Source organism: Peromyscus eremicus, chromosome 10 (assembly GCF_949786415.1).
Source record: "Peromyscus eremicus chromosome 10, PerEre_H2_v1, whole genome shotgun sequence".
In the NCBI taxonomy this organism is placed as follows: Eukaryota; Metazoa; Chordata; class Mammalia; order Rodentia; family Cricetidae; genus Peromyscus; species Peromyscus eremicus.
The window spans coordinates 91,187,603-91,214,899 of record NC_081426.1 but is presented as its reverse complement, the minus strand read 5'-3'; the positions used below and the strand labels follow the sequence as shown (position 1 = coordinate 91,214,899).

Genomic DNA, 27,297 nt, shown 5'->3' with positions numbered 1-27,297 from the left:
GAGTAGAAATTGCATGCTTGTCTGTGAAACCTAATTCCTCAGCATCCTCGTCTCTTGGAGGAGTGTGCGTCTAGCCTTGATCATGTTTCAGCTGTTCTACTAATCACAATGATTCTTAATCTAACATCTAATAGTTATTAACTCTCTGAAGGTATACTGATACTGAAATTGCTTATGAATAATTTTAAAGGATTTCCTGATTTGGAGAGAGCCCCGAGTTTCAAGAATCAAAATTAGTTAACTGGGCCTGCAGGGATGGCTTAGGGTGTAATCAGTCAGTCACAAGTGTGGGACCCAAGTTCAATCCTCAGAACCCACATAAGCCAGGCACAGTGGCCTGTGCTTCGAGTCTGGTCTGTGGCAATGTGAGAGGAGGAGAGAGTGGATCCTGAAAACCTCTAATCACTAGCCTAGCCTGAGTCAGGGAGGTTCCAGGCCAGTGAGTGACTTAGTCAGTAGACCTCCACGTGTGTACACATGCCCACGCACAGTGCACACCATATACAAACCCACCCTACATACAAGTTAATCAACAAGTCACAAGTTTAAGTGGACTTAGAAATTAAGGAACAGGTTTAAGAAATTAAGGGAGCTGAGTTTGTCTTTCCTTTGGCTGTACCACAGAAATGCTTATACTTTATGTCAAAGGGATGTTGATGAATTTGCTGGTTGAGATTGATTTTATCCTTTATTCAACACACCTTATAGATATTTTAATTAGCTTGCTTTACTCATTCTGCCTTATAGGTATACAGCTTCATTTTATAGTCCATAAATATAAACAATTGTAATCTTTCAATGTCCAATATAAAAAATGAAAAAAATGACTACAATTTTTTTCTTCATTTTGTCTTTATAACCCCAGTTATTTTCAGAAGTTGGAGCCAATTTATGTTTAATTTGGAGTTTGAGGGCTTAACAATTATACAAATCCTAATATACACATTTTTATTATCTTTTTTGAAGGCTTATTTTTATTTGAGAGAGCTAGAGAGACAGAGACAGAATATGAATGAGGGAATTATCACACACATCACTCAGAGCACCCATTCATTCTCTCCAAAGCAGCCATTATGATTGTTTAATAATTTCAGTTGGCATGCTGTATTTTGATTGGGAACCAAATTAACACAAAATTTAGATAACAATTATTGATTGCCATGAGGAGAAGAAAAGGTCTTTACATAAATGTTTAAAATATGTGTGCCACATGCAGCAGAACTAGAGACATGAGGGTCACAAAAGGCAGTGTCAAACTCATACCACTAAGAACACCAGATGCCAGACATGTAGCTGCAAGATCTCATAGGTTTGGACAATCTTTTGTTGGGCTGGCTCTTTTCATACCTACAATTCTCCTTGGTAACTTTCCGATGGTGTCTAGTATCTCCAATATCTTAGAGTCTCTTTGCAGCTTAATTTTAACTTTCACTGCTTAATAAAATGGCACCTCAAAGCTTTGTTTCAGGGACTATGTCCCTGCCTCTTATTGTCTGGCCTCAGTGGCTTTCTGGAACATGTACTCAAGCCTCCAGGATTCTGTAACTGTTGCACCTTTGCTTGTCTGCAAAACCATCACTGTGCACATCATGGCTTAGGGAGATGTGGTCCATCATGGCATGGCAAGCTCAGCCGATAGAGCAGGTGGCTCTGTCACAATGTGTCCAGAGTCAACAAGAAGTTCCTTCTCATCTAGCTTTCCTTCTTCTTTCTCATTTGTTCAGAACCCCAGTCCACGCGATGGTTCCCCTCATATTCAGGGTGGGCCTTCCCTCTTCTGCTAAACTTGTGGAAATACCCTTAAAGACACGTCCAGAGGTGTGGCTCTTAAGTGTCAGATCTAGTAAAGTTGGCAATGAAGAGATGAAACGTTGCAAAACATCACCTCCTTTGCTATTTTATTTTTCATATTTTTATAAACTTCATAAGAAGTTCCAGATGACTTTTTACTATTTAGAGAGAGAAAGTTTTACTTAAGCTTCTCATTTTATTGGGTTCCTGCTGCCATCTATTTAATGGAATATGGCTCTGACTTTCTTTATATATGATTCAATCATTTTTAATTTTATATTAATTACCTAAAAAACACAGCATTCATGCTTTTGTTTACCTGGCTGTAGGGGATAAGATATTAAACAAAGGCCAGGTGGACAGTATAACAACATGACACATATTGTCTGATGAAATAACTCATTGCTATGTATGCTGTCATGGCAACTGTCTTCCTGCATTTATGAATGAGGCTTGTATCGCTTTATGATATTTTTCTTGTGTCTACATGGAAATACGGCTATAGCAAATTTAGTGCTCCACTTCTGTTCTATACCCTGAAACATTTTTTTCTAAAACAAAACAAAAACCTGTGAAACAGTTATAATAGACTCTGCTATACTGCCCAAGATTAACTGACAAGTTAAAAGATTCAGTTTTGAAACTGTGAGGGCTTTTGTATTGGTTCATCTTGAAAATGTGCTTGGTTTACTTAAACACAAAAAGGTCAGATTTTAGCATCCTGTGGCATGAGCTTAACTTGATTGTAAATGCAGCTTGGTATTGTAAGGTTAATTATGACTGAAGCTTCAATCACACTGAATAAAGTCATGGCTTGCATATTTTTTTTATACTTGTTCTATAAAAATCCTAGAACTGTCTGTCCATGGTTTCAGTGCACGGCTTCTGTAATCATGCTCCATAAGAGACATATAAAATACAGATTCTGTTTTAGTCTACGTTGTGTTCCTTTGTAATTGGTTTTGCTCTAGATGCACTATTTTAATGCTTATTATCCTTGTGACAGGAGGTATTGGAAATAGAAATGAAGTTATAGTCTTTGTTTTACTGAAAAATGACTGCCTGAGGCTGGGGACATGACCAGGAGGGGCTACATTTTTAAGTAGGTCAAGCATGCCCACCAGCACTTCGGTTCCAAGTTCTAGATCCAGCAGATGCCAGTCTATATTTTGGGGAGTTCATGTTCTCTAAAACACAAATGTTTATTTGATTATATATTGATAACACACTCATAAAAGGTCAAAGCACCTTTGCACCTATAGGACTACACTTTTTTTGTTGATTTTCAGGACTGCACATTTGAATTCAGGAACTTGCATGTACTAGGCCAGTGTGTCTCGTCACTGAGCTATGTCCCCAGCTCTGAAACACATACAGAATGTGGCAGAAGACTCAGGGTATGGTGGCACACCACTATAATTCCAGCTACTTGGGAAGTTGAAGCTGGAAGGTGACAACTTTGAAGCTATCCTGGGTTGCATATTGAGTTCAGTGCCACCTTGTGTAATTCAGCAAGATTCTTGTCTCAAAATTTAAAGAAGATGTATACACCAAGATCTTTTGGCCCAGAAAACTACTAACTGAGACATCCATTGCATCTTTTCATGGCCATGCAGGTGTGGGAATGAAAATAGCAAATAGATTTACATGGGACTCAACATAATGTTGTGTGCTGTACATGTGGAAACAGATTCAGGTTCCAGATTCTTGAATGTAGCACAGAGAAACTCTAAACATTCCTGACCGAAAACGTAGAGACAGACTTCAGAGAAATGTTAGTAAATCACACTCACTAGAAACATTTTTTTCCCAAATGACATTTTACTGTTCTGTCCTTTCACTCTCACACAGGGAAATTTTTAGCTTTTCTTAATAACTGGTTGCTGTTTATTGTCCTGGACATTCTTTTTGTTCTGATTATATAATACCAGCTCCTGTTTCCTATTCATACTATCACAGACAAGGTGGGGATGTGTAAAGTGAGAGGTACAGGACTCAGTGTTCTAGCTTAATGGGCAATGCCATTGAAATCAGCACTCCATGTTTAATCCTCTATGCAGCCATTAAATGGTCAGCACCATGAGTCAGGAGCATTGTGTTCTTAGTGCCCGTTATTTTAAGAACAAAATAAACATTTGTTCCATAAAAAATAGGGTGCAGTAATAATGGACCCTAAATCTCTAGAACTTATCAGTGTATTTCCTATGGAATAGATTTCATATGCATGAAATCTTAAACGTTTATTTCCTATGGTGTGGATTCCATACGCATGTTGGGAAGGGCTCTTATCTTTCCAGGACTCAGGAATTTACATTTCTGCTATTCTGTGCTGTAGCAGCTGAGATCCCACAGAGAGAAAAAAGAAGAGCAGATAACATCACTGTACATTTTAAAAATTACATTTTGTTTACACACTGTGTGTATGTGTATGAGAGAGAGAGAGAGAGAGAGAGAGAGAGAGAGAGAGAGAGAGAGAGAGAGAGAGAGAGAGAGTATGCATGCTCATTCATACATATGCCACAGTGTGCATGTGGAGGTCAGAGGACAATGCTTGGCAGTTACTTGTCTCTGTTCACAGTGTGGTTCTCAGGGATTAAACTCAGATCGTTAGGTTGGTTGCAAGTGTCCCTACCCACTGATCCATCTTGGCATCTTCCTAAGGTGCATCATTTTAAAACTACTTCTGCAGTTAGCTGACACTTGGCTTTCTTCCTAGGTCAGCATTAACATGGTCCAGGCACAAACTACAAATGAGGCTGGGAAGTACAGTGTGGCACACATGCAGGCTGGCAGAACACCAGCTACATTATAAATGGAAATAAAATGTGTTTCTTGACTCTTTCCAATCCTGCTGTCTCTTTAGACTTTAGACTTCTACCATGGTGTATTTGGCTTTACGTATGTCTTAAGAGTTAGACGGACTTTGTTTAAAACAGTCTAAGTATAGCTTTAAATGTTACATAACTTCTCTATCCCAGTTATTATAAATGTGTAATAGTTAAGAAATTCACACAGATTGTCTCATGTAAATGCCCCAGTGATGAAGAGCAGACTATATCTTTCCCTCTGTGTATAAGAAAACTGAGACTGGGGTTAAAATGACATCACCCAAAGTCTCATAGTGGAATTCTGAAACAAGCTGTCATTATTGTTTGATTTGCTCTTTTGGGGGCCTGCCACCCAGCTCCCAAATAAATCACACATGGAGGCTTATACTTAATTATAAATGCCCAGCCTTAGTTTGGCTTGTTTCTAGCCAGCTTTTCTTAAGTTATCACGTCTATCTTTTGCCTCTGGGCTTATACCTTTCTCTTACTTGGGTGTGTCTTTCACTTTTACTCCATGGCTGGCTGGGTGGCTGGGTGGCTGGCCCCTATGTCCTCCTCCTTCTCTGGCTCCTTATTCTCTTTTCCTCCCAGATTTCTCCTTCTATTTATTCTCTCTGTCTGCCAGCCCCTCCTATCCTTTTTCCTGCTTTGCTATTGGCCATTCAGTTCTTTATTAGACCATCAGGTGTTTTAGACAGGCAGAGTAACACGGCTTAACACAAACATAAACATAAACAAAAGTCACACACCTTAAAATAATATTCTCCAACAGGCTGTCTTCATGCAGAGCTCTGATATTACTCTTTGTGGAAGTTGTCTGTCTAGAATTTCTCCCTTGTAACATGAGAATACTAATTCTTACATTAAGTGATCTACAAGTCAATCAACACAGTTCCTGAACCAATACTAACCTGTTGCTCAGAAAGTTCCACATGGACTTGTTTTCCTCCTTTGTACACAGAGAGGCAGAGCAGGCAGAGGCCACCCTGCACTATCGTTGATGACTTCAAATGCCTTTTCATACAGCAGAAATCAATGACTAAACGGAATAAATCAAAACATGCCACTCGCTGCGGTTCTGTCTTGGTCACCATTAGTTTCTCCTTTGGCTTTCCAGAGCGTGACATTACGTTTTGGGCTCAAGGTGGTGGGCATTCATAACTTAAGTCTTCTGGTATACCTGTCATTGTTCAGCCTGCTGCATCTGTCATTAGTGCTTAACACTGGATTTAATGCTTTCATTGTTCATTCCTCTAGCCTCTATGGTGAGCTGCACAAATCCTTTATGGAATCACATAGCACATAAATAATAAATGAATGAAAGAATAAAGGCGTGCTCAAGGTTTCCCAGATATAAGTGCAGAACTGACCCTGGCTCAGTGTTATTTTCAGCTCTATTATTAAAGGAAAAAAACCCTGATAAGTTCCACCTGTCAAGGTTCTTAACCCCAGTGTTCCTTGCTCAGGAGCTGTTAGCAGTAGCATAGGACAGTCTTTCTCAGTGAGATCAAGTGTTCCCGAAGTACAAGTGATTCTAAGTGAGCTGACCACAACCAAAGCTTTGAGTGACAGCAGCTTATGTGGTGTTGGTGGCACCCAAACACATAGTGTGCGTCTGGTTAGAAAGATAAGAGCAAAGGAACACAAAACCCACGTTTGAAAGAATTAATCAGTCAAATGATAGACAGGGAAAGGCACCAACAATTCTTGAAGGTGAGTCTCAGCACAAATCCCCAGGAGTGCTGGCCACAGAGGGCACACAGGCTAGGCTTCATTTGGTGTCTTTAACAGCCTGAGGACTTCCCCTAAACTGTGGGGACCTGATTCAGGTCAAACTGAGATGTTTGGTTTTAAGCCCAAAAAGAATTTTAGGACTAGTTTGTATTAAAAAAAAAAAAAAAAGATACTTTTCTACAATCATGAGAGATGAAAGGAAAAAAGATGTCCAAGGAAAACTACAAGGTGGGCAGGAGATAAGGAGTAAGGTCCAAGAAGGCTGAGTAGAGAGTTATTGTAGAATTTCTCTTTAGTTTGTATCAACTCCAAAATTTTTAAATTATTTGTTGTTTTAGCATCCAATTTAGCTCTTTTTTTATTATGAATTACCAATTTTATCAGTTTTTTATAGATCATTTTACATTTTAATTAAAGCAGGCCTTCCATTTGTGAGTTTAATTAATTAATTGATTAATTTTTGCATATGACTGCATAAAGTGGCCAAGAAAAAACAGTCTGGAGGTAGTAAATGTTTAGGCTGTCTTTAGATCTCCCTGTTTTCCAAAGAATTGCAAGTTAGTCAGTAATTACCAAATATAAAGCTGGTTAGAGTACAGATAGTGGTTTATCTCTGAATATTTCTGCATTTTTGGAAACCTTGTTCCTCACACGCACATCAGTATATTCCACTATACATGTGTTTATCTCTGTTTTAATATCTGTCTTCTCTTCCCGGTTTTATCTCTCTCTCTCTCTCTCTCTCTCACACACACACACACACACACACACACACACACACACACACACACATCTTTCCTTTGCTCCTGAAAGATTGCTGTCAATGCTAGCTAGTGAGTACGTGCTTTGGGTCAGTTTTACGTGCTGCTTTGGGGAACGACTTTCTCAGCTTTTACCGAGACCGAGACCGTCTTCTCCCACTAGGTCTCCAGGTTATCCTGCTCATCTATGCAAACTCGAGGGTGCTTGAAACACTGGGATCAACCCCTCAGGTGAACCAATAAACTTCCTGAGACTGTCTTCTCCCACTGGGTCTCCAGGTTATCCTGCTCATCTATGCAAACTCGAGGGTGCTTGAAACACTGGGATCAACCCCTCAGGTGAACCAATAAACTTCCTGCTGACCAGGGAACACCGGATATCAGCTGAGTTTCCTAGGAGGCTGTCATGGGGTATTCTCCCTGACACTTACACATCTTTGGGTGAGAGAGAGAGGCAGTGTCTCTTATCTTTGGCATCTTTATCATCAGGCACTCATAAAATTCCCAGGCTGAATTCTTAGCAATCAATAAAAATCAATAAAATACATAATTATACACGTGAGGAGCAGTGTTAGGAGGCAAAGCCCAAAGGACAGTAATCAAAATATTCCAGCGACAAAGAAAACTAAGATAAAACAGAACCAGGGTGCCTTCAGTGTTCAAAGGTGAACAAAACCCAAATGCCTTTATAGATCCAAAAACAAACAAATAAAAGGAAAGACTAGACCAAAATGCTTTAAAAGCAAGCAAGCAAAACTGGACACCTTAAATAAAATACTTGAATGCAGACAAAAAGGGTGGAAAAGAGGATCAATGAAATTAAATTAGGATCCTTAATTAACCGGCTAAGAATAAACAAATTGGCTGTTGACCAAACCAAGATCGGTACAGAGTCCCAGAAACAACTCACCAACGATCCACCTGGGAAGATAACAACAGAGGCCGGGACGCAGTGGGTCCGTTCGGGCACCGACTTTCATGCCGTTGATTCCTCCTCTGAAAGGTGGATCGTTCTTGGAGCCCCACGTTGGACACCATAGTTGTCAACACAAAACCGCAGCTCTCATTTTAAAGGGGATGAGAGATGTTTAATTCTGGAGCTCTAGTCACAGGACATAGAGAAATCAAGCTTGAACTGGGATGGAAGGCTCTTCCCTGCTGGCCAGTCCACATTGTGTTAGGTGTGATGAAGCCTGCTAGGGGACAGCTGTCATAAAAAAGCCACTCAGATGTGAATTCTCTGTGTAACAATATTGAGTAGCCAAGCTGGATGAGCCCACTGGGGAAATAGTGGCAAACCTGTTATGGAAGTGACCAGTGGCTTTCTGATTGGATTTGATGAGAGCTACACAGGAGGGAAATTAGGTTTCATACTGTAAGTCCAGTCAAAATCCATGGTTGGGGAGGTTTATGAGCAAGTGTGGAGCTATTGCTGCTGTTCTGTTCAATGGATGTGATTTCCCTGTCAAATTCCCTCCCAAATAACGATGTTTATGCCAATAGACTAGCGCTGCCATCAGCTCTGGTCAGAGGAGCTTTCTGTAGCGGTTAGTGGTGGGTGTATAGATAATTGGTCAAAAACAGAATAAATGATATTGAATGCTCACCTATGAATGAGACATCTGTAATACAGTATCCAATGCTCAGGGAACATGGGAAAAGGGGAGGAGGAATTCAAAAGCCAGAAGAATAAGGGGAGCAGTGTGGTGTGGTAACTTCTGGGTAGGACACTCTGGTACTCTTGAGCTCTTGATTACCTGTACAAGATCTCCACAGGATTTGGCCTGTCAACACCCTGTCATGGAAGGAGGAGGGACTCCTGGGGCTCCACCTCTCCCTGAGGGTTTATATACAGATAATGACTGATGGGGAGGGAGAGATGTTTTCTTTAGTGGTCCAGCCACTGGTGAGGTGCACGATCCGATTGTGTAAATGAACTCTCACCAACAATGTTTATAAGCAACCCTAGTGAAGCTCAATGGAGTCACACAAAAAGAACAGGACAGTAGAAGAATGGCTAGATGGGGAAGGAAAGATGATTTCACAGATGTTGGAGAAGGACAGGAGAGGATAATGGAGTGAGTGTGATCAAAACACGCGTGCACTTGCGTGAAAGTGGCACAGCAAAGTCTGTTATATGTATGATTAATATGTGCTAATTAAACATTAACATGAAATATTGATTTTATATCAGTGACTTGGTATATATTTGCTGTTTTACACATCGTATTTAAGTGAATTGATGGTAATATGACACAGACAATGAGTTGTTACTTCCTATGTATCACCAGGATATTTACCTTGTTCCCCCGTAGAAGGCACCATCTGTATTTAACCACTTCACCGTGCTCGTTCTAGGTTGCAACTTTCTCTTGTCTTCACTGCATTGCCAGGTGCTAGCCAAGTATTTGTCACAGAGCATGCATGTCAACAGTACTGGATTATGCAGTTATAGTATTACACAGATTAGATAAGCCTGAACAAGAAGTTGTGCGAATTATTAAACTTTCTTGAATATGTGTTGAGGTGCTGAGAGTATCTCCAGCAGGTTGGTTCAACCGTCATGGGAAGATGGAGATTATAGCTAGAAAGACCACAGCAAAGTCTACAAATGGTAGCAGTGGCTGTGTGGAGTCAGGGTTCTGGGATACGAAGTCTACTGGAGTCATTATTACACACATGTGATAAGTATATACACATGATTATTATACGTGTGACTAGTTCATACATGTAATCATTATATTCATGTGATTGTTACACATGTGTGATTAGTATACACGTGTGATCAGTACATGTGTGTTTTGTACACACATGTGATTAATATACATGTGTGATTAGTACACATGTGATTAGTACACACATGTGATTAGTACACATGTAATTAGCACACACATGTGATTGAACACACATGCGGTACTTCAGGAACACCACTCATTGACAAGGAGAAGAATAAGCCAGAGGAAGACAAAAGGAGCATCTAGATTTGGTAAGGCTAACTTGTGCTGAGCATTTTGCGATATTCCGAATACTAAGGCACTCAACAAAGGGTCGGAACATAACAAAGGCCACATTAGGCAGGTGCCAGTCACCCCACGTTAACCTTGCAATTGAGAAGGATTCGATATTGTGACTCCATTTGGCTTTGCTTCATGTTTCTTAGGAGGAAAGCAGGACTTTCTGGGCCGCTCATATCATGAGTCTATGGTAGAAATGACAGTGGTTTGGAGAGCTGTGCATGGTACTCGGTCAAAATCCAGGACAGTTTACACACTGATGCTCTTGTGCCTGCAGCTGTCCACACCACTGCCTAAATCCTAGACCCCACTGTTGTACCCTTGAAGGGGCTTTCACCACTTTTTTTTTTTTTTTTTTTTTTTTTTTGGTTTTTCGAGACAGAGTTTCTCTGTGTAGCTTTGCGCCTGCCCTGGAACTCACTTGGTAGCCCAGGCTGGCCTCGAACTCACAGAGATCCGCCTGGCTCTGCCTCCCGAGTGCTGGGATTAAAGGCATGCGCCACCACTGCCCGGCTACGAGCTTTAATTTCTATGCTGTGCTACATAGACTAACTTCCGGATTTCAGGGCTTTTGTTACATCTGCAAATTACCTGAGTTTTCTGCTTCCTCTCTAAACAATGCAGATCCTGAATCTACAGTGTACACCAATATTTGTGGTCCCCACATTTGTACCAAATGCTGCCAGTATGCCTGGTGCCAGCCATAGGCTGTAGCCTGTGATGTCTATTCAGGTCTGCCTCACCTGTCTGGGGCCTGCAGAGTCTTCCGGTAGATTTGAGGATCCTTCTAGCTAAACTCAAATAATCCCCACTCAGTTTTCCTTACATCACCATCCTGCCTGGATCATATTCCATGACGCCACCATCCTGCCTGTATCATACTTGATTCAGGCGGAGATTAAGAGATACTTCCATTTCAACTTTTTATTTAGACATGAGATGGCAAAACTTTCCAAGGAAAATGGTTTTATGGCCAACTCAGAGGTTCGGAGCCTAAGAGAGTTTAAATCTTTCAAATTATATGAGAATTGAAATTCAGAAAAGTTAATGTGTTAAATTATACAAAAATTCTTTAGTTTAAATTCTTGGCTCAAAGCATTGTAGGTGGAGTTTTCACTGACTGAAGCTTCATCAGGACATTCAAACCTCGTGATGTACGTGGAAAATGATTGGCTGTGTGGGAATACCCAACTCCTGCGGGGCCCCCAGCAGGCTTTCACAAGGAACGTATCAGCTATATTTTTTATCACTGTTGCTTTATACAACATGTCAGGATTCTCCTAACTGAATGCCCCCAACATGTAAATTCTATGTCTAATGAGAACCACTGGCTAAGATGATTTGTTTTTCAATTGTTGGAAAAAACACACAGAAAGAACACATGTTTAAAACCTAAATAAAATTGCCAAGAGGCCTAAGTATTAAGTAGGCATTCACCACTGTGTGCCACATGAAATCAGTTAGTTATAGTATGAACCATCAAACTACGGAGTCCATATCTTTTGTGTAGTAAAGTATGATGTGGGAGCTTTTATGAATAAGTACTAATTTATTATATATTGCATGTAAATATTCAGAATTTTAAGACAACACTTTAATTACCAAATATGAGCGACATTTAAAATTCTCCATAGATAAACAGGAAATGCAGTAAGCATGGTATATAAAATCTAAGCACCCTCAAAATAGTGTCATGTAATTTTAGCACAATGTTTATTTAATCTGGTATTTTCAGCACTTAATAAGGATAGTAGTAATTTGGGTACTGGTGAGGAAAATGAAGTCAATTTTACCTTATTAATAAAAGTTGAACTTCATGCTAGTTTGTGGCCTGAGCCCTTTTTGAGGAAGGACTGCGCTGGCCATCTTTAGCTTCCCTCTTGTGACCAGTCAGCTCTTCTCTCATTTCCTGGAATCCTTAAGTGTCTTAGATACACTGAAGCCAAAATATCTTCATTGTTTGTTTACCTAAAGGGATGAAATTATCCTGTGACCAAATCTCATCCCTCTCTGTTTTAAACAGGTGTTGGTTGTTAAGTTATGAGGGATCAAACCATTGATCTGTATTCCCAGGTGTTAAACATTTTAACATTGAGAAAACATTCTTTGCATGTTAAGCCTCATTTACTTCAAGTAAACTGGCAGGGCCTAAGACAGACTGTTTTTCCCTATGTGAGCTAGCTGGACGAGATGATAGATGGCCAGACCTGTGTAGTCATTGAAAGAAGCGACTTCTCCGTATCCATTACCATTGTACGGCCACGCTCGTCTCACGTCTCCTCATTGTTCTTCTTGACAGGGATTCGATAAACACGTGGATGTGTCATATATTGCCAAACATTACAACATGAGCAAAAGCAAAGTAGACAACCAGTTCTACAGTGTGGAAGTAGGAGATTCGACCTTCACCGTTCTCAAGCGCTACCAGAACCTGAAGCCAATTGGCTCTGGGGCTCAGGGAATAGTTTGGTAAGTAGAATGGATTTGTTGTACTTTTAAAGGGACTATGCTCTACTTATTTATGAAATACAAACAGATAAGCACACAAATATCAAGTGAAGTACATATATCGAAAATATAAAATTATAAGCATCCTTTTTTTTTTTTTTTTTTTTTTTTTTTACTCATTACCTGCTTGTTAACAAGATGCAACATGGCTTATGATGTTTTTCCGATCACCAGAAAACAAAAAATGATCACACAAAGACAATGAATAGATCCAGAGGATGAGAGTGGTTTAGCTGTTGCTACTGTGTTTAGAAAAGTTTATTTGTATATTTCACAGCAAGAACAATTGTATCCGAAGACAGGGTCAGTTAGATTTCCCAACACACTCAAGAGAGATGAGTGAGCTGGCTCTGTGACTTTTAAAGTTTGTACTGGTGAGTTTTGTATCAACTAGCCACAAACTAGACTCCTTTGGGAAGAGGTAAACTCAACTGAGAAAATGTCTCCATCAGATGGGCCAGGAGGCAATCCTGTGCAGCATTATCTTAATGGATGATTGATTTGGGAGGTCCCAGCTTACTGTGGGCAGCACCATCCCCAGGCTGGTGGTCCTGATGCTATAAGAAAGCAGGCTGAGCAAGCCAGGAAGCAGCACTCCTCCATGGCCTCTGCATCAGCTCCTGCCTTCAGGTTCCTGCCCTGTGTGAGTTCATACCCTGACTCTGCTCAGTGATGGAGTGTGACTCGGATGAAATAAAACTTTACTCCACAAGTTGCTTTGGTCATGGTGTTTTATTAGTGCAATAGAAACTGTAACTAAAATAAAGTTCAATGTTCAAAATTAACTATGTAGACGTAGTATAAAATATGTTTGCTTAGGGGCTTTTGGGCAGCATACAACTGCCTGTAATTCCAGTTCCAGGAGATCTAATGCCCTCTTCCAACCTCCCTGGTTCCTGGCATGCACATGGTACACATAAACTCACTCTCTCTCTCTCTCTCTCTCTCTCTCTCTCTCTCTCTCTCTCTCTCACACACACACACACACACACACACACACCCACACACCTTATTCTTTCATGTTATGATTGAGTGATTAAATGAAACCCTATATATCTGAATTAGCCATTGTGATGCTCATGGAAAACTAATATTAAGTTAACTGACAAAAATTCTTTTAAACAGTTTTAGTATGCAATATGTTAACTAAATATATGTAGTATACTTATTAGCATAGTAATTTTCAATTTTTGGTTATTCCTACCAGTTAGTAAAAGTTTAGTATATGTACTCTAACATATTTCAATATGTATATTTATAAAGGATATTTATTAATGCAGTGCATTTTATTGTCTAGATTACTGACAATTAATTTTTATGTCTGTGGAAAAACAAAAGTTTACAGTGTGGGATGGGTGAAGACAAAGCTATATTTGCTTTTTAAAATTTTAAACATTTTTTCATCCATTTATAATTCTGGAAATGCCTTTTCAGCAACAATGATGTACTGCCTGAAAGATATCCTAGGGCAATGGTGGTGGGTTTTTTTTGTTGGTTTTTGTTTTTGTTTTCCTTTTTGGATGTGGTTTTTATTTTGTTTCTTTGATTTTGTTGTTGCATAGGGGTTTTTTTTGTTTTTTGAGAAAGAATTTAAAGTTGGGTAGGTAGAGGAGAGAGGATCTGAAAAGACTTGGGGGAGGGGAAGACTATAATAAAATATATTTAAATTAAAAATTTGCTTTAAATAATAAAAATACAATAGTAAAAAAGATATAAATATCTAAAATAAGAAAAGCAAAAAATTAGAAATACTATTTTAATTGTAGCAATGGATAGTTTCTATTCTTTCCCATGTACTCATTGTACATTTCTTGGTCTATTTAAAATTTGGTCATTATGCCAGTTAATTTTAGTTCGGAGTCCAGACTTGGCTGGTGTGAGTACAGTTGCACTGTGGACACACTTCCCAAGTCAGGACACTAGGATTTAGATCACACTTGCCAAATACATGGAGGCTATTGTACAAAGTCACCTGCAAATTTCCATTTTTGTATCACATTACAATTTGAAAAATGGAACATTTTTGTGTTTTTAAACAATGGGTTAAGACTTTCCTTTCAGAAATTTCGAAATAGGTTAAAAAAGAAATGTGTATTTATAGCATTTTTTTTGTCTGTTTTTATGTTTCACATGTAAGGTAAACTCTTGGTGGCACAAAAATATTTTAATGGTGGGGCAGTAGCATTATTGCCCTTCAGAGATGCCTGCCAATGAGCCCCAGAATCCAAGGATAGGACTAAGGGGAGCTCACAGTGTGCCTGAGAATCCTGACAGACATATCCAGGTGGGACCAACGTAATCACACTAGTTCTTAAAAGTATGAAAGGATGACAGAGAAGCGTATCAGAGGCCCGTCATCAGAAAGGGTGAAGCCAACATTTGAAATACTGGAAACTGGCCTCATGGCAGGCTTTGCAAATGGAGGAGGTGGTGTCATGAGCCTAGGAGTGGTACTGGCTTTGGGGAGCTGCCTTAGTGTGAGTGGGAGACATTAGTCTCAACCCTAAGGAACTGAAACTGCCAACACCCTAACAGGAAGAAACAGGTTCTTCTCTAGGACCCCCAGAGGACCTTGGCTTTCCCACATTTTGATTTTAGCCCAGTGAGACTCGGGCAGGGCTCCCGGTCTACAGAATTGCAAGATGGTGAATTTGTTCTTAGGCAGTTATTTTGTGGAAGTCGTGCCAGTGGCACTAACGTACACAGGACAGTTAAGATTGCAGCGGTGTGAAGACAACTGCTATCTGGCTTGGAGATAGCTTAGGAGTTAAGAGCACTGGCTGCTCTTCCAGAGGATCTGGGTTCAATTCCCAGCAGCTGCATGGTGCTTCACAATTATCTCTAGCTCCAATTCCTGGGAATTCTGGCTGCTGTGAGCACTAGGCAGGCATGTGGTGAACAGACATATATATAAGCAAAACACCCATGCACATAGAATAGTAAAATAAGATAAGATAATTGCTTCAAATATACCAAACTTATTGAGATGTGGGGTGAGAACAACACTTCTTAGTTACTTTTCTTTGGTGGAGAACTATAGAATATTCACATGAGCAAGTTTTCCTCAATAGATCCATAGCACAGAAACATTTTTGGATACTTTTATTTTCTTTCTAATAAAGTTGTCATGAAAATGAGCTATTACTGGGACATTTTCAGTAACAGGCAATGGGTAGACTTTTGAGGAAGCCCTGACAGATCCAAGGAACATGTGGCTCAATGAAATGTCAGATGATCATGGAAGGCTGAGAACTCCTAAGATTTTTGTAGTGTGTTTCATGGGCTGTTGGGTGCTCTCTTTCTTTCTATGCAAATCATCCTCAGTCTTACATAGAGTTGCCAACAATAGAAGTCAATATTGGAACTGATCCTGGGGACACTGAGTTTTGCTGGCACCCTCGGAAGGGTTCTGGTTACTTGTGTCCTAGAGCAAGGAGTTGGACAGAAACATGTCCATGGTGTAGCAGAAATTCAAACAACTTATTAGAGAAAGATTCTTTTCCTGTAAAGGGAGAAGTCTAGAGCAGACAAAGTTTCCTGAACATTTCCAGTGCACAATGGGTTATATCATATAATGCAGGCTTTTTGAGCAATGTGGATGTATGGGCTTTGGGGCTCAGGTCCCTCCATGGGGTCTATCTAGTTCAGGTAGTTCTGAGTACAACTCGGAGCATTGCGTATCTTGACAGCATGTTAAGTATCCATGGGGAAGTGAGTTTTAGTATTTAACGAGCCACATGTCATCTTCATGAACTCTGGAGTGCCCCTTTGCAAGTGTCAGTGGTCCGATCCAGGATTTTCTGTCTTGGACAACTGGCTGCTCTCAGCCTTTACTCCTGGTTCCCCGGGACTTTCACTCACTGCTCTATCTATATGCATCTGCTTCAAAATTGTCCACGAGTAAAGCCATTTTTAGGACAGATTTATCAGCAAACAAAAGCAAAACCAAGAAAACAAAAATCCCACTTGCATTTCAAAATGGTAGCCTGGGTATTTGCTGAGGTTCTTGGCCCTTTTGCCTCTGGATGAAGGAAATAAAAGCCATGTTTATCTCAGCAAAGGGCAAAATGCTGGACAGAGAGGGGGGTTCTAGGCCTTGCTCTGTGATATGTGTAAACACTGCAGTCAGAACACACTCAGTGTGGACAGATACTGCCATCTCTTCCTTCGGCTTTCTCAACCTCAGAGTTAAGGTATCTTTGTGAAAACGTGGGCCTGTAATGTATTGTCTCAGTCTTTGGTTCGTTTGCCTTCCCTGCCAACGTTCCTTCATTATTTTCTCTTCTATTTCCTTTTGTGGACAGTGAGCCCCTTCAGACCCAAAACACATCCATAGTCAGACTTGTCCCCGGAGTCCACACACTGTCCCTGTGTATATGACAATGGTCACATGCATATACTGTCTTAACTATTCCATATAATCTAGAATATAGAGACTGGTTAGAATTGGGAGCTGAATATGATTGTGGTCTCTGGGGAAGAGGTAAGTTAAAAAAGACTGTTCATTTATTTGTGCTAACTTTGGAGTGGGAATACAACATGGAGGAGCCAATTTGAAAAGAGATGTCACCAATTATTTTTAATGTGCCACAATAAAACTGTGTATGTATGTGTGTGTGTGTGTGTATGTGCGTCTGTGTGTGTGTGTGTGTGTGCGCATATGCGCTCGCGCACTTGTGTCCAAGAGGAATTCTGCTGTTTGATTGTAGATGCAGGTGTACAGACACTTCTGCCACCAACTCCCAAAACCTTTCTTTTCTTGAAATGGGATCTCATTTCCAGTCCTCCAGTTGTCTGACACTTGCTACTTATTTTTACAATTGCTCCTCCTTTGACTTATTACCTACTTAATGCCATGGGCCAAAAGCAACGCTACAGTATCTCCTGAAGAATTAACTGCTGCTGTGGCTTTCAAACTTCCCTGTGGATCATAGAACAGATATACCACTATTGAGAGCTATTACATGAAGCTGATATGAGATCTTTTAGACTAAATCAGAACTCTTTCCTTCTGAGGGATAAAAATGATTATCCATCAAAGCGGAAACGGTAAAAGTCATTATGCTTCACTGTTTGAGCTGGGAACTCCTGTCACTTTACGGTGGGAAATCGTAAAGCAATCTGCAAGACGAGCTTTCAGAGCAGTGTTCAGGAGGGCAGTGGGCAGACCATCTCAGCATTTCCCCAGTCTTCAGGAGAGGCTGCATTAGTGTTTTGAGCTAGTCACACGGTAACACGAAATGGTCATGACTTAAGTAGGTTTGAGGAAGGCAGGCTTCTAGTTTTTAACAGTAGAAAATTTTAACAATAGAAAAACAATAAACATGTAATCCACAACTGTGGTTGATTTATAGTTGCTGCTTAATTCTCAGATCTTGGATATATGGAGTTAACAAAATGACTTTACTAACATTCCATGCGTCAGTCTGGTAAGGAGGCATCTGAGCTGGTTTTTTCTGCTGTCTTTGAACTTGAGCTTTTATTGGCCAGTATTATTTATAATACGGAAGTTACAAACATTGGCACAGCTGCAAGTGGTGGCCCACGCCTCTAATCCCGGCACTCGGGAGGCAGAGGAGGTCGAGCTCTGTGAGTTCGAGGCCAGCCTGGTCTACAGAGCGAGTTCCAGGACAGCCAGAGCTACATAGTGACACCCTGTCTCACAAAACAAACAACCAAATTAAACCACAACACAATTTACAAATTCACACGGAGCAAGACAATCATCTTTAAGGTCAGAATTTGAGGGGGGACATTTTATGGAGATGGGGTTGATGGGCAAAGGCCGAGATGGGTCAACCATACAGAGTGTTCTCCCAAGTCTCAGACTTCCTGAATAGCACGAGAGAGACGTGCTCAATGGTTCCCAGGTGATTTTATTTTGTCTCGGGAAGCATCGTTCACGCTTCTACGGTGCGTTTCTTCCAGCTTCTAATGAGCCATTACTCTAAGTGACTCGGCTTTAATCACACATTTATATTTAGCCCTTGACCAGGGAAGCAATCAGTGTCTCATTTGCATGTGGAATACCAACACATTCTGCACCCATTATTTTCCGCTCATTTTGCAATCCTCAATGGCAACCTTAATAAGGTGCATTGAGCTGCACACATCGTCTCCATACCTGTGAGAGGGTTGAGGCAGTGGTACCTAAGTGGACTAGGACAGGGTAAGGTATTTTATTCTCCCTCCACCTCTGCTGTTCTTCTTGGCCCCTTGTATAAGTTTGACTACAAATATCTACTTACAGTTTCCTTGATTAATGAATAAGACTTGTAAATAACATTTCTTACTTTCACAGAGAAAATGCAGTACTTTGAAAAATAATAGGTAGAAGTTCGATGGAAGAATGCTTAAAGGCAAATACACATATTTATAAAATATTATATATAATATCTATAATTTTGTGTTGACTATAAAGCATGGGAGTTGATATGTGTAAATATATAATGTCAAGTGATAGATGATATTTATGAGGCTGGTAGAATATTATCTAAAAATTTATATTTGTGTTTAAGGTGTACAATAGACAATCATTCCAAACTCCATTATTCTTCAGTTAATTTTTAATTAATTTATGATCCTGGGGTTAAAAATTAACAAGAATTTGTAGTCTAAAAACATTTTTTTAGCAGAAGTGAAGAGTATTCATTTGTATTTCCATAAATATTCAGTTACAGATGTTTAACTTCCTTAAAAATCATTTATTGGGGTAAATACCAATGTCTCTGTCAGAGGAGATAATTAGTTAATTCTTTATGTATTTATTTATAACTTCTTTTTCAGTCCCTGAGATGGGATGGCTAAGTGACATTGATTCTTGCGACATAAGGTCCTCCCTATCTCATCAACAAACAAATACTCTCATCTTTAAAATAAAATCACTGTGTGGTCACCGTGTTCCTTTATCTGGTGCATAAATCCCGAGTAATTCTTAGGATTAACATGCATCCATTATGTATAATATTTAACCTGTGTATACACATGCTATGTATAGGCTAACCTCTGCACTACCCAGCTTATCTTAGAAAAGACAAAGTTCCTCATGAGAACGACACAGCTTCATCAGTGCAACTGAATTATGTTAAGTGACAGATGCAACTGCCCTTCCTCAGATTGTGGTGTTTTATTTACTCCAGGAGCCCTGTCCTTTCCACCTGCAGACAAGGCTTGCTTGTTTTAAAAAAAGAGAAGATACGGAATTAAAAACATTGCAACTAAAGATGCCAGTGCTGAAAGGCTCTTTTGATAAGGCTCAGAGGGAGGCACTGGCTCCCTCTCCCTGCAGAGGCATGCCTCTGGCCTGTTACAACATGACATTCTGTTTATAGCATTGGGCTGTCTTGCTCATCTAGGATTTGACTGCAGGAGCTGAGGACAAAGGAGTGACATCTTCCATCTCTCCGTTCGGAAGACAGAGTGACAGCCCTAGCGTTCCCTTTGTGTGCTCTTTGCTCTCAGCTCCGGATTCACATCCTCTTCTGCAATGGAATTTAAATTTATTTAAAATATTTGACCCTGTCAAGTGCTTTTCACTTTACCTGTCACAAGTTATGAATTCAGCCTTGAATCACTGCATGTTAAGCTCCTGTCTACCATGGGAGAGCCTAAGCCAGCATCAGAAAAGGTGCTTGCCCACCTCACTGGGCATGGGTTCCTTCTAGTCACTGACGTGTGTGCTCCCCACTTCTCGGAACAGTGCTCTTCCTTGTTTATATTTTTACATTGCCATTAAAATGTTTTACACAAAAGATTTAATTATGCCCATTTACAAAACTCAAAAATTTATTCTCAATCAAGGTGGCTCAAATCTCAAATATATTTAAAAAACCTTTTCTTTGGGTTCACCATAGCAGCAAACTATGAACAAGTGGCTGAAAGTGAATGAACTTCCGATTTCAAAGGAAAGAGAATTTACCTAGCAAAACTGTACACTGGAAACCACAACAGTGTAACAGATTCGATAAATACAGATAATAACATTGCCAAACAATTCCCTGGCATAGTGGTTTGAGAGTCCTAAGACGGAAAGAATTGAGGAGAGGAAAATTACAAGCCAAATTGTTTTCATGTTGGCATAAATCCCCTCTTCCAGGAAGCTTCTCTCTCACCCATTCCTCTCATGTGTCTTCATGGACCTTGTCTGTCAAAGTCTTCCTTTGATCTGAGGCCATTGCTCATCTGCTGCTTTTTTTCCCCCACCTAACCTCGGCATCATGAGGATGGACGACACACACCGTCAAATGTGGTTTCCTCTTCTCTCCTATCTTGTCTGCAGCTCTGTTTTCCAAGCTCTCACCCCGCTTGGCTGCTTTCCCACTCTTCCTGGAAGGCTGAGCCAGCTGAGCATCGTATAATCACGCTGATTTTCTCCATTACGGGTTTATGAGCTCCATCCTCAGCTGGGCTCTCGTTCTTGCTCAGCGGCCTTTTCACTTCTGTGTCTCCTCAGCTTCCCCTACCATTTCCCACGGTGGCTGTTACAACCCTTTTACAACTTCCCTGCGAGCCTCTAATCTCATTTCCTCACTCCATTATGTGCAGAAGGCCTTGCCTCCTTCTTTCCAAAGAAAACAATGGCGCGAAACAAGTGAGGGCTTCATTTCTCCTTCTTCATCGACAGCTGAAGCCTTCCCTGCTCAGTGTGGTCCTCCATGAAGAACGCCCCAGCATGGCTGCCACCTGTGTCTGTGAGTCCCTCCTCTCCCACCTCGGCACAGAATCAACAGAAGCTTTCTCTCCCTGCCTATAGAAGACCTCTCTACAAATTTCCACCAAAAAAAAAAAAACCAAGTCATTTAGATTTTGTTTGCCCCAAAAGACTTTTCTGTCACTCCTTTCATAATCAAGGTTTTTGATAGAATGATAGGAATTTCGTGCATCCACAATTCTTCAGTCTCATTTCACTAATGGTCCCAATCCTGTAACAATATGGCAGATGGAGACGGAGACTTGAGACGGCTATGGGCAAGCTCCTATGCTTCTTCTAGCTAATCTTCTGACTTCCTTTCACTCCTCATTCTCAACTTCTATGTAATGTCTGGACATGGATACTGTCTGCATTACTCAGGGCTCTCTAAGGAACAGGGCAAACGGAACAAACATAGTTTGGGCAGGGTGAGACAATGGTTCTCTCACACTGGAGAGGCCGAGAATCTGGTAGTTGCTTGGTCCACAAGGCTGCATGTCTCAGCACTCCCAGTCTGGAGCTGAAGGCTTGGAGGATTGCTGGAGAGCTGCTGCCTCTATATTGGACTTCCTGAAGAAGTTGGTTCTATTTTGGCAAAGGAGTGCCACAGCAGTAGGATGGATGAACATGCCGTTGAGAAGGCAAGCAGACAAAAAGCAAAGTCTCCTTTTCTATGTCTTTTAATCCGGGATGCCACCAAAAGGTGTCACTTACATTTAGGTGGGTCTTCCTGTTGCAAATAATGTGATCAAGAAAATCCCTCATGGGAGTGTGTTTTAGTTGATTCCAGATGCAGTCAGATTTTCAAACAAGATTAACCATCACACTATCAAAGTATTAATTCTTATTTCCTTTGAATTTCAAAATGGTGTTTGGAATTGGACTGTGAAGGGGCCAGCATGTGTGAGGCTTCCAGTTATTTTGTCTGAAGATAGAGCTAGAAGCACAGATATAGAGTTGTTAAGGTTCTAATACCTGGCGTTATGGAAATATGTGTTAGTTTTCAGTCTTATTAACTGGCCTGGGTTGCGGCCAGTCCTAAGGAGCAGAATCATTTATAGTTTAATAACCAGAAAGCCAAAGTTGGGGAGGGTGAAGACTGGGAGCAGGAATGCATTCATTATAACAAAGTACCTGGCAAAAGGGACTGCTGGATAGAACACTTTGTTCTGGCTCCTCACTTGAGAAGGGACATAACCCGTCCTGATGGGAAAGGCATGGTGGCAGGGAAGTGAGGTGGCTGATCGCAACCAGGAAGCAGAGTGGACAGGAAGTGGAGTTGTATTCTAGAACCTCAAGACTTGAACACAGTGGCCCACCTGCTCCTTGTGGCTCCCAACTAAGGGTCCCCAACCATCCGAAAGGACGTCACCCACTGGAGAACATGTCATACCCACCACGGGCAGGAGCTGGAAAAACAAGTACTAATATCAGATATTATTTCTGAATCTGAATGAGGTACGGAGGCAGATGTCAAGAACCAGGCAAGAGTGGGATGCATGAAAATGTGGTGACAAGTGTCATGAACAGTGTCGGCTGTAAGTGAATGGCAATACTAGCTGAGCTTGAAGCTGGCTGCTTCCTGGTTTCCTACCTCTAGGACCAAGCATTATGCATCTCTCTTGATGGCCGTCTTCTGTTGCCCTTTCAATGTCTGCCTTTTTACAATGTTCTTTTCCTTGAGATTTTCATCTCTGTTTATGCCTGACCTCTCCAACATTTGTCTTACCAGCCGCATTACTTCTGAGTCCCATAATCATTTTTGTGCTCACAGTTCCTCACTTCATTTCACTGAAATTTTATGTATGAATTTGCCATCTACTGAAACTTGCTCTTACTTGCTCTTCACTGTGTACTTCTTATCTGGCAGTCACTAGCAGCTTAGTTACATCATTTAGAATTTATCAAGTCATAGGTGTTTTCTTTATGTCCTATGGTGGAGGCTGCTAGTACCATCCTCAGTAGTTTGGATAACTAACGGATGCCCACCCCATGCTTCCACACTGCACAGAGAGGACAGTTCCTCCACAGAACAAATTCTAACACTTTAGAATGACACACTAGTAATTGTTCCAAAATGTGCTAGCCAGTGTAATACTTTGGGTACTTTAAAAAATTAACACAGATTAATATATATGTTTTAGTGGGATTTAGTATATGAAAGAACAAGAAATACTGTCGTGTGTGTGTGTGTGTGTGTGTGTGTGTGCATGCACATATGCATATGTACATATGTACATTCATGTATATTGATGTGAGCATGGACATACCATGGTACACTTGTGGAGGTCAGAGGACAACCTTGGGTATCAATCCTCACTTTCCATCTTGTCTGAGGTAGATCCTCCTTGTTGTGTTTTTCCATCATGTACACCAGGCTATCTCTTCTAGGAATTTCCAGGATTCTTCTCACATCTCCTCCTACGAGTACTGGGCTAACACACTTGTGCTTTGCCTTGGGTTTTTATGGTCATTTTTCGGGACTCACACTCAGGTCCTCTCACTTGCACTATTCCATTTCATCCACAGACCCTTCTCTCCAGCCCTACCTTGGTCTTTGTGTCAGGGTCTCTTGCTGGGATCTGGGGCTCACTGATTAGGGTAGGGTAGCTGGCCAGTGAGCTCGGGGGTCTGTGTGCCCCTGCTCTTCCCGTGTTTTGTGTGTTTGTTGTGTTGTCTGTTTGTTTTTAATGTGGGTACTGGTTGGACCCAGTTTCTCACGGCAATTACTTTATAGATGTTTACAGATGGAGTGGAACCTTCTCCTCAGCTCATGTGTTTTCTTTCTTTTTTTGGTTAATTTGATAATAGCTGCTGTAACTGGAGTGAGATAGAATTTAACAGTAGTTTTGATTTGTAACCCTAGTGGCTAATTATAAAGTCTTTTATTTATTGTCTATTTGTATTTATTCATTTTGAGATGCACCCACTTGTATCCTTTTTGCTTTAAAACTGGGTTGCTTTTAAGTTTTTATTTATTTTTTCTTGTTGTTCTTTGTGTGTTCTGGATGGTAACCCTCTGTCTCTGCCTAGTGAATAGCTGTTAAATGGATTTCTCCAGTCTGTAGGCTGTCTCTCCACTCTGTTGACTTTTTTTCCCCTGTGTGGAAGCTTGTGCTTAGATTGTCTTGTCTTTGCTAAGCTTTGGAGATATGATTTAGAAAACTGTCACTGTTATCAATGCATTGATGCTCTCTTCCAGTAATTTCGGTTTCAGGTCTTATATTTAGGCTACTGAAGCATTTGAGTTTATTATTACACAGGATGAGAGATAAGGATCAAGTTTCAGCCCTCTCCTCCATTTTTGAAGAGACTGTTCTTTATCTGATGTATGCTTTTGGTGCCTTTTGTCAAGAATGAGTTGAGGGGTGGGCTTGTACTTCTGTCCCACTGGCCTTGTGTGTCTGTTTTTATGTCAATATCATGCTGTTTGGTTACTGGGCTGGTTTGATTCTCTGTTACTGTGGTAAATCTCTGATCAAAAAGAACTTGGGGAGGAAAGGGTTTATTTGGCTTAGATTTTTTTTTTTTTTTGGTTTTGGTTTTTCGAGACAGGGTTTCTCTGCGTAGCTTTGCGCCTTTCCTTGAACTCGCTTTGGAGACCAGGCTGGCCTCAAACTCACAGAGATCCGCCTGCCTCTGCCTCCCGATATTTGGCTTAGATTTTACAGTCCATCATCATGGGAAGTCAGGACATTCAAAACAGGAACCTGGAGGCAGGAGCTGAAGCAGAGAGCATGGAGGAGTGCTGCTTACTGGTTTGCACCCCCTGACTTGGTCAATTGCTCTTTCAATACTTCTCTTACGCCACCTGGCCAGGGACGGCACAGCCACAGTGGCCCGGGTCCTCACATGTCAGTTAACAATCAGGAAAGTGCCCCGCAGACATGCTCACAGGCCAGTCTGTTGGAGGCAGCTCCAAAGGCTGAGATTCTTTCTTTCCAGGTGCTCCTGTCTCAGAGGACAAGCATTCTGATCTCTTGTTTCTTGAGAGTGGTGTCCTTCATTCCTTCCCATTTGGCAGCATCTGACTGCTAAAAGGCAGAACAGTCAGCAGATTTGACACTCGGAAGCCTAGTTGGGTCTCTGAGGAAGATGTGTGCTGAGAGAAAGCAGTGGAATACTTTGGGGCACCTGGGTGGTACAATGCCAGGGTTTCTGACCCATATAGTAAAGGCTCTAAATTCAGACCATAGTTCACTTTTCAAGTTTACTATCCATTCATACCCTGGGTGTCTTCTGGGAAGATGACATGAAGTCCTTTCCAAACCAAGGCTACTGTGAGACTTCAGGTTACTTTAAGAAGTGAAATTCAAGCCTGTGTGGATTGGGAAGCTTCCCAATAGTTAGGCTTGCCAGCATCATTCACAGGGACAGAGGTTTGGGGGACTGTCTTTCACCCTCGTCCCTGTTACAGCAAGGGAGACAGATTACAAAACCTCTTCTCTTTCTTATTATGCTGTTTGGATACACGCTTTTTGCTTAGAGTCTTTTTTGGGGGTGGGGGTGGGGTGGGGGGAGAGGAGCTGAGATCCAGGTGCCTCCAGCCAGCCATCTAGATTTCTCCTCCTGAAAGCCATTTTGCTCCCACTTGAGGCATGTGATGTTTCTTCTCTTTCCTGGGGTGAATGCCTCCTCTTCCAGTTTTGGCTGTGAGAATGTCTTCTGTTACCCCCATTCCACCTTCTCTACTGCTCAGCAAAAGCGTCTGCTCTCCCACCTGTATCAACATGACATCTCTTTTGCAATTATTTATAATCTTATTGCTGTTTAAACGCCTGCTGCTAGGGTGTGATTTTATCATAATTAGGATTTGTGTTAAAATTTATGTTCAAACAATTTTGAAAATTCCTGGTACATAATGGAAACACCTTAAATATTGAATTGTTTCCTATAACATACCTCAACATTACATGTATAAACATGGTGTACTAAATTAATAACATGACAGCCCAATTTCAGAGGTTATTCAAAGGTATTAATGCAATAATTAACATGGTGTACTTAGAATCTAGCATTATAGCTATGTAATAGATACGATTGTATGTAAGTGTTAATGTAATATTAATTATAATAATCATGTCACTGGTCTATCTAAAGAATGAGCTGGTAATAACAAAATTGATCTTTCAAACCATTTAATAAATGTCATACTAATTTAAACTTGATCTGATGACATTAAATAAGACAGACACACATTATATTCTAAAGAGTCATTACAGAGAAAATGCAAGGATTGCATCCATATTTACAGACAACTCCACATTCAGAGCACAGGGGTGGGAGACAGAATGTGGTCATCATCACAGCATGTGGACCATTAGTGTCATAAGGGTAGAAAATTGCACCCAAATGCCAATTTCACAGTTAAAGTGTAAGGTCATTTATCAGAGGTCAGTCTATCAGTGCTTTGTACACAGTGAATATTTTTGTATTTGGAGAAAAATGAGTAGGCTGAATAAAATGAATAAAATGCAAACAATGGTAGCTGTTTGTACTCATTGTCCATCTGAAACAAAGGAAAATATAAAACAGTATAAAAAGGTGGGGCTAGTGCGATGGTTTCTTTGTTGAAGTACTTGCTATTTATGTGTGTGGACCTGGGTATAGATCCCCAGCATCTATTAAAAAGCTGAGCTCAGTGGCCTGTTTCTGTATCCCAAGTGCTTTGGCAGACACCAGGGATCCCAGGGACTTGCTCACCAGCCAGGCTAGATAACGGTAAGCTCCAGGTTCAGGGAGAGATCAAAAAACAACACAGAGAGCCATAAGGAAAGACCTCTACTGTCAACCTCTGGCCTCCACGTGTGGCTACACCAGCAAGTACATCTGCACACATGTGCACACATATAGATACCATATACGCACACAAAGGTAAGGTTGGGTAAGATTGTTTCTGTGACATCTCATCAGTATATTTTCATTAGATAAGTATTTATTGAGTGACTGATTCATTTTAGAGCTGTAATGTG

At 40.8% G+C, this 27,297-nt stretch overlaps 1 protein-coding gene across 16 annotated transcripts in view; it reads left to right on the top strand.

Annotated features, from left to right (window-relative positions):
- Mapk10 (mitogen-activated protein kinase 10) overlaps positions 1 to 27,297 on the top strand; it is a 266,659-nt gene that overhangs the window by 129,476 nt on the left and 109,886 nt on the right. For 14 of the 16 annotated variants that reach the window (XM_059274830.1, XM_059274827.1, XM_059274829.1 and 11 more), the window contains one exon: positions 12,428 to 12,597. In XM_059274830.1, coding sequence (XP_059130813.1) covers positions 12,428 to 12,597 — 170 coding nt within the window. The other 2 variants (XM_059274840.1, XM_059274838.1) reach the window with 2 other exon arrangements.